Source organism: Melanaphis sacchari, unplaced genomic scaffold (assembly GCF_002803265.2).
Source record: "Melanaphis sacchari strain LSU unplaced genomic scaffold, SCAv2.0 Contig65_pilon_pilon, whole genome shotgun sequence".
NCBI lineage: Eukaryota > Metazoa > Arthropoda > Insecta > Hemiptera > Aphididae > Melanaphis > Melanaphis sacchari.
The window spans coordinates 1,544,512-1,558,614 of record NW_020271469.1 but is presented as its reverse complement, the minus strand read 5'-3'; the positions used below and the strand labels follow the sequence as shown (position 1 = coordinate 1,558,614).

At 25.7% G+C, this 14,103-nt stretch overlaps 3 protein-coding genes across 3 annotated transcripts; 2 read left to right on the top strand and 1 right to left on the bottom strand.

The window, feature by feature from the left end:
* Nucleotides 1-1,154: 1,154 nt before the first annotated feature.
* Nucleotides 1,155-2,767, bottom strand: LOC112600542 (TLD domain-containing protein 1). The gene has a single exon (XM_025347795.1). It carries the CDS (start codon nucleotides 2,460-2,462, stop codon nucleotides 1,242-1,244), a length of 1,221 nt encoding a protein of 406 aa, XP_025203580.1. The 5' UTR covers nucleotides 2,463-2,767; the 3' UTR covers nucleotides 1,155-1,241.
* A 3,405-nt stretch (nucleotides 2,768-6,172) lies between these two features.
* Nucleotides 6,173-8,194, top strand: LOC112600543 (stress-associated endoplasmic reticulum protein 2). The gene is made up of 3 exons (XM_025347796.1): nucleotides 6,173-6,604; nucleotides 6,715-6,787; nucleotides 7,809-8,194. The coding sequence occupies exons 1-3, from the start codon at nucleotides 6,521-6,523 to the stop codon at nucleotides 7,844-7,846; spliced, it is 195 nt and encodes a 64-aa protein (XP_025203581.1). The 5' UTR covers nucleotides 6,173-6,520; the 3' UTR covers nucleotides 7,847-8,194.
* Nucleotides 8,195-9,994: 1,800 nt separating this feature from the next.
* LOC112600581 (transmembrane protein 50B) lies at nucleotides 9,995-11,529 on the top strand. Its single transcript, XM_025347849.1, has 4 exons — nucleotides 9,995-10,308; nucleotides 10,365-10,471; nucleotides 11,111-11,274; nucleotides 11,353-11,529. Exons 1-4 carry the CDS (start codon nucleotides 10,204-10,206, stop codon nucleotides 11,460-11,462), a joined length of 486 nt encoding a protein of 161 aa, XP_025203634.1. The 5' UTR covers nucleotides 9,995-10,203; the 3' UTR covers nucleotides 11,463-11,529.
* Nucleotides 11,530-14,103: the final 2,574 nt, after the last annotated feature.

The following is a 14,103-nucleotide window of genomic DNA, read 5'->3' as shown; positions in this document are numbered from 1 at the left end:
TAATATTTTCTTGAAATACTTCTTTTGAATTAAATCAGTAAGGCTTTAGTATGTGTAATACTTTGTAGCTATAAAATAACAAGTCACAATGTAGGATCTACTGCATCTGTCACATTGTGTTCATATTGATTTGGTGCCATAGTTCAATATTTTATTGTAATTAAATTATAGTAAAAATAAAAATTTCTGATATTATTAAACAATAATTTATCCTCTAATTTTGATAATTATGATTGATACATTTTAGAAAGTTTTAATGCTTAGAAATATATATCAGAATTATTAAATGCACTTAACAATGAATACCTTTTATTATTATTGTATTTATACGTACTATTTTATGAAACAATAATTATTTTCTCACCAAGCAGAATCATGTAATTACTAATTTCAGTAATTCAAAAAAAAAAAAAAGGACAAATAATTATTGATGCCAATTTTTAAAGTAGTACTGAACATTTCATGTTAGCTGAAGGTTAATGATAGTGTACATTGCACATTTCTCGTTGGCTTGACATAGCACCACACTGATATCGTAAAATAACACAGTCAGGAATATTTACCTGAAATTTGACTAATTATCATTTATCAGAATAATTAAGTTTAATGGTTACACGATATGTCATTTATCTTCTACAATTAGTGTGATTTGAGTTTATATTAAAGTTATGAAAGTAATGGTTTGAGAAAATCAAAAAATAATAATTAAAAGAATAAAATTAAAAAATTAAATATTAATAATAAAATATTTTAAAATACCAGCGATATTAAATTTTATAATTTTGAGAAAACATACATAATTAAAAAAATCTCATTAAATAAAATATATCTTAACTTCTTTGTGTAACATAAATGCTACAAAGTAACCTCTGACAATAATTAGGTTAGTTTCCATAAATATTTTTATAACTCATGTTATATACACCTTTTTAACTAAGAAACATTAAATAAATGAAAACAAACCTTATATTTTAATAAGCTTTTATAATTTATTAAATTAAAAAAAATCAGACTTTTTTAATGTTATTTAAGAAATATGTATTTATGGTTTACTATTAATAAATAAATATAACTTGCTCAATTAAAATAAATAAAACAAACTAAAAAAAAAAAATTTATCACACGATATCAGATATAATTTTATAATTCATGAGTTCTTGACAGGGCAAAAATGCAATTTATTAGACTAAAAACTGTTGAACATTGAGTCAAGTTAAACTAATATAATTGGACATCGGTATTCATTTAAATTCATCTTCGTCTCTTAACCCATCAGAGTATTTTGTACGTCCAGACATGTCCAATAGATTCATATCCCAGTCATCTCTATCTGATGGAAGTTTTCTTTCTTCCTCTTCATCGTCTAGTTTTGGTTTTTCTTTAACACACCATATTTCTAAGGAATCAATCTTGAAGTCTTTGTTAGCTGATAACATTGAGTAGTCATTGAATGTTGAACACGAAGCACTACTTTTGCCAATACCATACTCTGAATCTATCCATAATCCCCAATAGCCAAATTGGCCTCCCATTCCTATACCATTTGGTAGCGTATACTGACCACTATTCATGTACATAAAATTATCATTATATCCAGATGAAGCACATATATTCAAATTTGGATATAATGAGAAAACAAAACAACCAGAGTCTCCATAAAATTTAGGCTTTAATAGCCATGATTGTGAAGCATATCCTCCAAAGACATTACCAAAATTATCTTTTATGATTAAAATTGTACTTCCTTGGTCGATAATGGCAGCAGTTAGTGACTGGAAGCTTTCACCGTGTGAACTACTTGAAAACAACAATCTCCAATTCTCTTGACAGTCGGCTGGTAAACTATTTTTTATGAACATTATCCATCCAAGATCTAAAATAGTTTTAAACGATTGTATGTATTTTTGATTTATATTGATAGCTGGAAGTAAATCTAGTTTCCGTGGCACTGAGTAAAGTGTAGTAACCAGAGCTCTATGCAATAGTCCAAGAAGAGTATTGCCTCGCAACCACGCAGCAATATCACCGGTCAAACCATCTTTTGATAATTGAGATGCGAGTTGATGAATAGTATGTGATTTAGCTCCAATTCTGATCCAATAGGCATACTCATCAGTATCCTTTAAACAAAGATTAATAGTTTCCAAAAGATCAATTGTATATCGTTCAATGTTTGATTTCGCAAGTACAATCGACATTATTTTTAGGTAAGATTCATGGTACATTTCACAGGTTGATAAACATCGGTAGACATGCACCACACGCTGTCGACACGGTTTGTTGGTTGCAAACAATTGTTTAATATGACTGTTCATGTTATGTGTTAAATATGAATTCCACCTTTGTAACAGTTCTTCCAAAGAAATAATTTCTTTGTAGCTCATCAATTTATCGATAGCATCATTTTCGTCGAACGTTAATGGATCTATAACACGATCGTGTTTGGATCCTTTGCCTCCCATTTCTTTAGAGTTTAAAAATATTACAAAAAAATTACAGCTGAATGTATGTAAAATCTATAGAAGCGTTTATACAGTATAGTTCATTTTAGATCACTTTTATATCGATAATTTCCATTGGATTTATTTTGAATTAACTATCAAGTGAATGATTAACGAAACAATTATTATAATTATTTACAATTAAAAAGACAAAATAATAAACTGGCTGCTGTCTCTGTGTACAACGGCCTCTAGTCTCTACTCACTACGTAGTATACACCATACACGGCGACGGCATACACCACACGACTCGTGACCAGACTTGATTCTTGAGGTTGGAGATGAAGGAATTTATATTATCAACATTCAACAGTCGTTATCAAATTAAATGTGACGTCACTTACGATTATTTGATAATTGATAGTCAAATAGTAGATAATAACATGATTATAAATTATAATTATAAGCAGATTGTAGTATTGTACATACTACATGACAAACAAATAATATAATCACTACAAATTTAATTCGTTCAGTGATGTGCATAGAACAGTATACTATTTTCCTGTCTTTTAATCAACTTTATTTTAATAAATATAGCACAAATAACACAATACTAACCACTAATGAAAAACGGTAAAAGTACATTTTCTGTAATATTGCGGCGTATCACCAAGAAGCAAAATGACAAGATGTGATCAGAAATTAGGATGAGGCCAATTCAGTTCTCTATAACTCTTGATACCCAAATTTTGAATGTAAATATTAATGTGTGCATTGTAGGGTTAATAATATTTCTTAGCCCCTTCCCCCCTCACACACAAACATACTCAGCAAAATTACATTTTGAAAATATTTTATATATTGTTTCAAAATGTTAAGATTGTATACTGAAAGTTTTTAACACCTACCTAATTTTTTATCACATCATGTTTTAAAAGAAAAAAATAAAGTTTTCAAAATACGTAATAATATTATTAAATCATTTTTAATTTTAATTTTTCACAGTTATTATACACATACTTATTAAATGAATAAAAAAATTCTTCTCAAGTAAACAATTATAATAAAAACCTTGATGTTTAAAATTCAAACCAAAATAAATTATTCTGTGCATGTGAACAAAGTAAAAATATAATAATAATTAGGAGTATGAAGTAAAAGACGATATACTGTATAATATACATTAATATATATTATTTATAATTTCATTATGTGATTTGTATAAGGGAGGATTTGCAATGGAAGAAACAAAAAAAAATAAATATTAAAGATATTAAAATTCAAGTTAATCTACATGTATTAATGTACATTAAAGAATAATTTATATAAAAATATTTTATTACATAATAGTATAATATATTATTTTTTTATCAAACTTAAGCCCGGCGAATAGAGGGTCGTAGCCCATTTGGCTCCCGTTTTACAAAAAAGTCAATTCCCAAACGGCTCCCGTCCAAAAAAGTCTAACGAACAGATAAATTCCTAAACGGTTCCGGTTTTTACAACATAAGTTCCTTCCCACTTTATACAGACTTAGGACTATCTCAAAAGAGGTGTGATTAAAAATTTCTTGGGGTAAATTATTAAAATTATATGAAAAAAAGCGTATAGTATAATATTAAATTTTAAATTTTTAACGTTAAAAAATATTAAAAAAAAAATTATATATCAGGTAAATTTGATAGGCACAATTTTTTTATATATTGATGAAAACTCGTAAATTATTTTTCGACGAGCTCTTGTTTTTTTTCGATCTCGGTGTATTAAAATGACTTCGAGCTTTAATTTGCCTTTCAGATTAATCAGATTGTATATTGATTAGTATGTCAATAACCTTAAAAATATTTGGGTGTGTAGTATTGAATTCTTTGTTAAATTTACCGTGGAAAGCTTCACATCCGTTTGAGATCAAAGAAAGAGAAGATGAACGCTCAGCCCACATTTTAGGAGGGAAACGACTACCTGAAATTATGTAAGTTTCAAAAATATAGTCAAAAACTTTATCTATTTTGTCATCTTTTGGTTTGATAACCATTAAATCATCTGTGAAACAATCCAAGACTTCTGACGGTGGTAAGTAAGGAAGGCCTAATAAATATTTTAGCACTCTTTCAATTCCAGAATCATACAATTATACCGGTTTGTACTTTTTTTTCGATGGGAGCCGTTTGGGAATTTATCTGTTAAAAAACCTTTTTTGATGGGAGCCGTTTGGGATCCGACGGAATAGAGTCTAGGGCCATTAGCTGTTGTAGGGGTTATGACTTATGAGCTGTGGTAGTAGTAAGGTTGGTACGGTAGGTTGTTTTTAGTTTTTACGATTGTTACGGTTGTACGGTTGATAGCAAACACGTGTATGTGTGGCAGGGTTTTTAATCACTAATATACGAGTATAATATATTAATTAAGGATAAACCACCCAAATTACAAGATTTAACTAAATAAAAAAAAAAATATATTGAAGTTAAAATAAAATATAATTTATAAAAATTAATTAAAAAAATAAGTTATGTACAATATTTTCTTCAGACTTCAGAGTCAATTTCAAATGTTATTTTGATTATAATGTCACTTAAATTCTTAGAGCAGAGTTAAGATTATCTATAGACTATAGTAAGATTAGGAAATATATTCGAAGATAAAATAACCAAATCATCAACATAAATAAGACATTGGTGACCAAGCGATCAGAGATGTTTATCAATGATACACGTGTATTTGTTAAAAAGTATTGGGCTGATTAACTACATTGATGAAGACCAAAAAAGGTAGAACGAGTGATTGATGATCCAAAGGAGGAAAAAAAACAAGCTTTCTGAAATTAAAGAATGGAGACAAAATTATTATTAATATTTATATTTTTAATATTATGCGACTCACTTTTATTAATATTTACTATGATTTTTTACATAGATAAGGTATTTTATTTTTTATCATCATAATATAATAATTAACTTCAATATAAATTGGTTATCAAGATTCACAATCATAGATTCATTAGAACAATAATAACTAAGAACCAAGTCTCAAATAAAAATACAAACTTCGCTTCTAAAAACTTACTGTTTTTTGACGTTAGGTTGGAAATGAAAAATAATTAAACAATTTCACAGTTGAAAATTTCATCAGTAGTTGCTATAAAAAAATATAGAAATCATTTGTTTTATTTTTATATTTTTTGAAAAATATGTGCAATATGTGATAAATTATTTTAAATTATGTTTCCTATACAATTAAACATTCATATTATGTTTACGGCATGCTTACATAATATTCGTTATATACCTACTAGAATACTTTATAAATACTTACGTTTAAAAGTTTAAAACTAATTACTACTAATAATTCTATTATTGAAATCCTGTAAATAATTATACTAAATAATCCATTACCATTAAATCAATACCACAGTCCACGGATACACTAGATACATATTATATAAATATTTATTTATTTTTTTACTATAGGATTTTAAGTCATTTAAAGTGACTATAACAGTTCAACATTCAACAATATTCATTTTTAACAACTTATATGAATTTATGACAATAATAATACAAATCTATACTTATCATATTATATTATGATGAAATAAAAATTGTTATTATTATCGTTTCGCAGTTGGCTAAGCTGACTTTATTATCTGCCCACGTCACCGCTGCGTCTTGTAAACAAGACGTGTTGCTACGAATCGCTTGCTTGTGATAACGACGTGCCAACGCGGATTGCAGTACCGTACTACCGTACCACGGTCCACGACAACCGCCACTGCCACTGACGTCTGACCACCACTGCCTGAGTGTCACTCGCTGAAGTAGTGTAGTCGTCTTATGGCTTTACAAGTTACGGTATAGTGTATACAGGTATACTACGTACAGTCAGTATTGAGTGGCGTTATACTAACGGTTCTTATTTCACATTCACTATTTTACTCTACCGCCGTCCACCGCTAGTCAAGACACGTCAGTGTGCCATTGCACGTTAACGATACTTATTGCCATTTGCTCTCGTACTCGTTAGTTGTTGCCACGTATTCACGTTCTTTTTGCATACACCAATCGTTCGAAACGTGCAAAATGGCACCCAAACAGAGGATGAGGATCGCCAATGAAAAAGCCAGCAAAAACATCACTCAGCGGGGCAACGTACCAAAATCGACGGTAAGTGAAGAACCTCCCTTATTCCGGCTAGTTATTTTGGATGTTTTTTTTTTACCTTTTCTTTCCTCATCACTATTTAGTTGATTTATTTCACATTTTGTATTTTTCAGAAATCTGAGAAAAATAAAACACCTGTAAGTCCATGGCTGTTGGCGCTGTTTTTATTTGTCGTTTGCGGATCTGGTATGTTATTGTTTTTACATTTTACCATTTTGGTTGTCTAGATAATATTTATGTCCAATATTAATAGTTATGAGTGTGCAACATGGACATAGGTCCATACATATAATCAAAACTAATTGAACAATTTGAAGATGAATTATTGTTTGTTGTCACAATTTCATCATTTTTTTTTCGGGTTACTCAGGTGTTTTACATGTCTAAGCATATATTTTTCATTTTAGCGATAAATATATTCTAGAATTTATTCTAATATTTGAAATTTAAAACAAATAAACCAATTTTATTATTGTAGTATTTCTATTATAATATTTATTAATTTTTGATGTTATTTAATTTTAACAAAATATACTTATTTCTAAACCAAACAGTCTTTCAACTTGTGATTTTTAATTGATTCAAACTAACTAATATTATTTGTAAATTAATAATTCTTAAATCTAAATACATAGATTATAATTTTTACGATCATTCGAGTAAATTGTAATGAAATTTATATAATCTTTATCAACTCTTTTATAAACTTCTTTATAAGTTATAGAATTACATTTTAAAATTATTTTAATTCTGTTGAAAAACTGGCTATATATTTGATTGGAATATATTAACCCTTGCCAAAACCCATCGGCATCCAGTTATTGTGTATACTTATTTACAATAAAACTATATGTATTTAATGTTCTATAGTAAAAAACATTAATGTCCCTTTAACAATTATTGTTGTATCTATAGAATATAAAATTGAAATACCACAGAAAAAAGTTAATTTTCAATGCATTGTAATCTGGTATTATGGTTATATTTAACCTCAGTAGTCAAAAAGTTAAATGTAAAATCATCAAATTATATTCTTTATTTTATAGTTTTTTAGTTTTTATAAGGTATTTTAACTTCAATTTTTAAAATAAATCAATAACCCTGAAATATTTTTTGAAACTAATTAAATCACTAAAGTATATATATATTATATTTGTATTAAAACGTGCTAAAACTAACACATAATTTTTATTTGTTTTTTTTCTAGTTATATTTCAACTCATACAAAGCATAAGGAGTGCATGAATACCAATTCTCTATGTTACTACAGTTTATAATTTCATCAACATTCTTGCATCTCAAAATGTTATTCCCATTAATGTATTTTTTTTTTTTAAATATGTTATTTTTTTCTGGTAAATAATTATTTTCTTTATTATAATTTTACTCTTACATATTATTATTATTATTTTTTTTTTTTTTAATAAAACATTAATGTCATGCAATTTATACTTCATAATTCCTTTTGTGAAATGTAAACCATAATTCCTTTTGTGAAATGTAAACAATTTTTGTTGTAACAGCAATCCTTAATATCTTTATGCGTTATTAATTATATTTTTTTATCAATGCTAATTGAAACACTTGTATATACATATATAATAAATTGAAACTAAATGGATATTTTAAATGAAGTTCTTAAATTTAGTTTTTGGTTCCTTGTATTAACAAATTCACATTAATAAATTGTTTTCAATTACATATGACTGCCAGACGTATGTAATGCATCTTTATTTCAAAAAAATAAATATGTGTTAAAAATTTGACTGCTAAATGAAATACAGTTATCATCAGTATTGCTAGGTTGTGAAAATTTTCGAACATTCAGCTGATAATTTGGTCAGATTTCTAAGGAATACATTTGATGAATGGAGCTTAATAGATAAACTAACGTGTTTAGTAAGTGATAATGCTCATGATATTAAAGCTCCAATAATGAAATGTAATTGGAGATATTATTGTCTTGCTTTGCTCATTCCATACATTTGGTTGTTCACTAAGGTTTGAAATACATTGAGCTAACTACATTAAAAGTAAAGAAAATTATTAAGTTTTTTAAGAAAATTTCTCATGCTTAAGGAAAGTTACAAAACTTTCAAAAAAACTAGTTTACCTCAATTAAAATTAAAATTGGACAGTCTAACTTCACATGTAATACATTTGACAGAATTTTAGTCATTAAAGAATCAATAGTTGCCACATTTGTGGAGTTGAATAACAGTAAATTAAATTGTTTTGATTTAGATGATTGGAGTCTTCTTGAGCATGCAAGAGATATCTTAAAAATATTTTATGGTATCACTCTTGAGATTAGCGCTGAGAAATAGGTTACACTATTAAATGAGATCATTTTTGTTAATTTATTAAATAAGAACCTATATTTAAAAGTTTGGTAGACAATCTTACATTACCTGTTGTTATTCAGTTATGGCTAAAACATTGAGTGATGACGAATAAACTGTGTAAAAGGCTTGGTTATATTGAAGATAATCACTTGGTGACTCATGCTACTCTTTTGGATTTAAGAATCAAGAAATATGCATTTTCCAATGATGTAAATTGTTCAAATGTAATTATTTATAATGAATTCTCTATTTTTAAAATCGTTTATATAATTACTTTTATGACAGTTTTCGGTCATCAGTATAAATAACTATATTAGTATATAATATTAATTCATTAATTAGATGTGTAAATCTTAGTCTTCTCAATCAAAGCTTTTGCTCTACAAAAAGTATTTTCTCGTAATTTGACTAGTTAATATGATTCTCTCTATATATATTTACGAATATTTGATCACTCGAGGAAACATAATTTGTTGAATTAATCATGTGATTTTTTTTAATTGGTTTGACGACCGTTTCAATTTGTCTAGATCGCTGTGGCTATAGTCCATATCACTGTTTCAGTAAAGGCGTCGCAGATGTATTAAACTCGAACATCTGGGTACAGTTAAATACTAAACAGTAAAATAATCGGATTATTTTATCGTTTTTAAAACAATCGCGTTCATATAAATGTTATAATAAGGTCGATCAAAAAGATTTTGCATTAAATGTATTCGATTTTCATCGTGTTTGCGTTTTATATAGTTTCCCAAATCAAATCAACTGCAATGAATCTTCCTACTCGTGGTCTGTTTTACCAAAATGATTTGTTTTTTACGAATTATAATAATACTTGAAAATTGAAATTTGAATACCACTCGAAACACTATGACTGTAGTACAGTGTTGAGTGTACAGTCTCTACTCTCTATAGAGTATAGAGTATAGATAATAGTTATCTATTTTTGAATTACAAAAAAAAAACTATTTTGTTATCATTATAAACTCGTTATCAATGCTATTTTTTATATTATAAACATAAAAACTCATAGTCAGATGCCTCAGATGGTGATAAATACGCCGTAAATTAAGTAGTATTTTGTTATTAATTTTTATTCTATGATTTTAGATGTTTATTTTATTTTTATTTTAATGTTATAAACTTATAAACAAAATTTTACAAATTATAAACACACCGTGATACCACATCCATACTTTGTAACAAAAATATTACTTAACGTCCATTTTTAACTTCTGTAATCTTTTGTTTTAAACAATGCCTTTGGACTGTATGGATAACGTGAACTTGAGTAATTGTTTATGGTTTGAAGGAGGAAGTGAAAAAAGAAATGTTGTATCTGGAATGATATCAGGACTTCTGGTTTGTAAAATTTTTATTATTTAGAGATACATCTATTGCTAATTGTTGTTTGACAGTTTGCAGTCGGATGGTGGCTTATAATTGATGCAATGGCTGTAAACCCTAGTCAAGTACCCGGTACCTATCATATATGTGGATTGGTTGGAACATTTTCATTGTTTATGTAAGTATATCTACTACTATAAAAAAATTATGTATAAATAAAAAAAATCAAATTGAACAAAATAATAATATTATAATTTTTAATTATTTTTTGATAGTTTTACCTTAAGTGTAGAGAATATTCTATAAATAATAAAAATAATCCGTTAATAGATAAATATACCAACTGGATGACATTTGGTTAGATTAATAATATGTTCAGATCAAAACACCCGTTAGGTTGAAAAGTTTTTTTAAAGAAAAAAAAATAAACAAATATCATTGCTAAACCATTATATCACTTGTATTCCTCAGAATCTATGTTTATATTTTTAATAATATAAGTATTCAATTTATAATCTATAGATGTCATATGAAACAATAGACTATTTTATTATAAAATGTGTTTTCAAAAATACAAAAGTAATGCATCTGATCATTTGATTATATTTTTTAAACTTAATCTTGGATTCTGAATTGAATTATTGATACTATTTGTGTAATAAAATCATTATGCTAGTTTCAATAAATATATTTTTTTTTAATGTTTCATACATGACTTTGGCTTCAATGGTGATAGGCTAATCATTTTGTTTTGTTTTTATAGTGATAACTTATATAACTAATTTATTTTGCATTATAATTTTAATTATGTATTTAGGATTAACGTTGTATCTAATTCTCAAATTCGAGGAGAAGCTTACTCAGGAGGATGGTTTGGACCTAGAGGAGCTCGTAGTTGGTTATTTATGGGTTTTGTATTAGGTTTTGCTGCTTTGATTGCTGCTTGTTGGATATTTTTTGCTGATTTTGTTGCAGCTAAAGGTAGGACTTCTATTTAATTACATGTATTAATATTTTGGTGTACATTTTAAAATTTAAAATATTAATTTTAATCATTAGGTTCAACTAAACCAAACATGACAGTTGGACTTGAACTGTTTTTTCAAAATGCTTTTATATTTGCTGCATCTCTGATTTACAAATTTGGTCGTGTGGAGTATCAATGGTAAAAAAAATTAAATTTTTAAATGATTAATATTGCACTACATTAAAAAAAAATGATATGTTTAATGTCTACATAATCTAAATTGTGTTTAATAGCTAATAAGCATTTAAGAATATAATATTGTAAATATTTTTTTTTTTTTAATAAAACTTTAATTACTATGTATTAAAAAATACAAATTATTAGATTAAATTATTCAAGTCTTAATCTCAAATATAAAAAAATTTGAATTATCTGCTTGTTTTTTATGATAGTAATCAATTGAATATATTATAGATTTTCTACTTCTGAAAAAAATAAACTGAAATTTTTCAGTATATTAATAAATATTTAGTTATACTTTGCTACATTATTTTATCCGAGTATGATATTGCGCCTATCAAAAAAATTACAATTTATAAACTGTCTACTGTAAATAAATAAAAAAAAAAAAATTCAGTATTATTTCTAATTTAAATAAAATATCAAGTTATAGAGGTTTATTTATTTTACTTAATTATAACCAAATTGTATTTATTTATTATTATTTAAATAACAATTTTTTTTTTCGTAATTTAGATTTCAGTTTAACCTTAAAGCTATTGAAGACAGGTATCATTGTTTACTTACTTTATGGTTAAGTTATTTAAAACTTATATATGTGTATTTTTTATTTAATTATCTTGAAAGTTAAAAATTAATTATTTTATAATAATATATATTATTTAGTGTTAACTGTATTATTACAAAATTTTAATTTACTATTAATAATTATAAATGAAGTTATTGTACTTCTGCTTACAATAATAAAATTTAGATATAAACAGTATATAAGTTAATTTAATTTTTATGGTTACAGTTGAATAGATAATACAAATATAAATAATATCTAAAGATTTTAAAACGTAAAATTGCTTAAGTTTTACATTTTGGAAAATATTGATAATACTAGTAACTGGTTACTATTAACCAATCAAAAATTACTAAATATCTATATATTTTTTGTTATGTTTAACTTATTTGAGGCACCTGCAGCTATTTTCACTTGTAATAAAATAATTGTTTACTTACAGTTTTTTGTTTAATACTATGTTTGATAATATTTTAAGTTAAGTTAGTTCATATTGGTTCTAAGGTTTTTCAAATTCAAATATTTTAGTTTAAGATTTTTTTAAGTAGTTAATCGCTTGGTGGATCTTTGAATGTTGATGAAGCTGCTACATTTAAAAGAGCAGAACTTAGAAATTGATTTAAAGTTAACATATATCTCTAAAAGTACTACAATATTCCCTATTGAGGGTTATTAATGTATGATACATGTTCTACATTTTCAGTATTTCAATATTATTTTTCATCGATATGTTTTCTATTGTTAAAATTTGATAAAGAGAAAAAGATGAGAGTGAATCCATATGGCAAGTAAGGTGTATTTTATTCACATACTTATATGAAACCTTATTATTATTATCACAGTGCAAAATAGCAACATTTTTTATTAATCATAAATTAGATTTTGATTTTACCATAGGTTATGCAGAATTTAGTTATTTTGATGATAATGAATTAAGATTTATATGTTTATGTTGCTTATCTATACAAAATTAAAAGAATTAAAAATGACTATTTCAATCATCATAGCCAAGTGGTGTATAACTTTAAGAAGCTGTTGAGTTTTCAATTGGAAAGTTTATTACTAATGAGCAATGAACATTAGAAAATTTAACGTTGTTGAACATTTTTTATTCCATAAGAAATTTATCTAAAGTTTATAATTTAAAATTATAAGTTTTAGATAAAAAAATGGTTTATGTGTCCATTTAAATTATTTTTAATTTAGTTCAAGAAAAATTTATTAAAAATAAAATATATTTTTAAAATAACCTAGACGATTCTAGTGATTTTACACTTTCTGCTGAAGATAAACTATTGATGTTGATCATGAATATTTATTTATATTTCCTATAGAAGATGATATTTGCGAAATGTAATAGTAAAGTAAAGTTATTTTTTTGAAAATTAATATTTCAATTATATACATTAAATAAGTTTGGATGAGAAGATTAAGCCAATCAAAATGTACTAAGTATGCTACTAATATAGAAACAAGATCTATTTTGGAAAAATTGACTGAGTTACTTACTCTTGTTTCTTTGACAAACTGTAAATATTTTGGAATCAATTATATCTATGCATTAGTTTATAGCAAGAAGATAATATGCCTACAAGATGTAGCTAATAAGGATCTATACATTTTTATATAAGCTAAGATAGTGAAGACTTTGGAAAATATCTTTTATAAAAACATTTATCATAATGTATATATATATAGTGTTATATACTATAGTAAAACATTTAAAATAAAACTTACCATTATTCAATTTTTAACCGATTAGGATATGATGGTTTCAATGTTGAAGTAGAAAAATTTAAGAATAAATATGACTTAAAAAAAATAATACCTGTTTGAGATAAAACTTTTAAGCTCTTATAAAGACTAACAAGATAGGAACACTTTGGAACTCATTAAACAAAAATAAATATAATAATTTTTTATTTTTGGAATAAAACTTTATAGGATAATTTTTTATACAAACAGAAAAAGATAAAATGAAACATTAATTTTAGAAATGTCGGTGAGAGCTTCAAATAATTAATTATCAAAATAA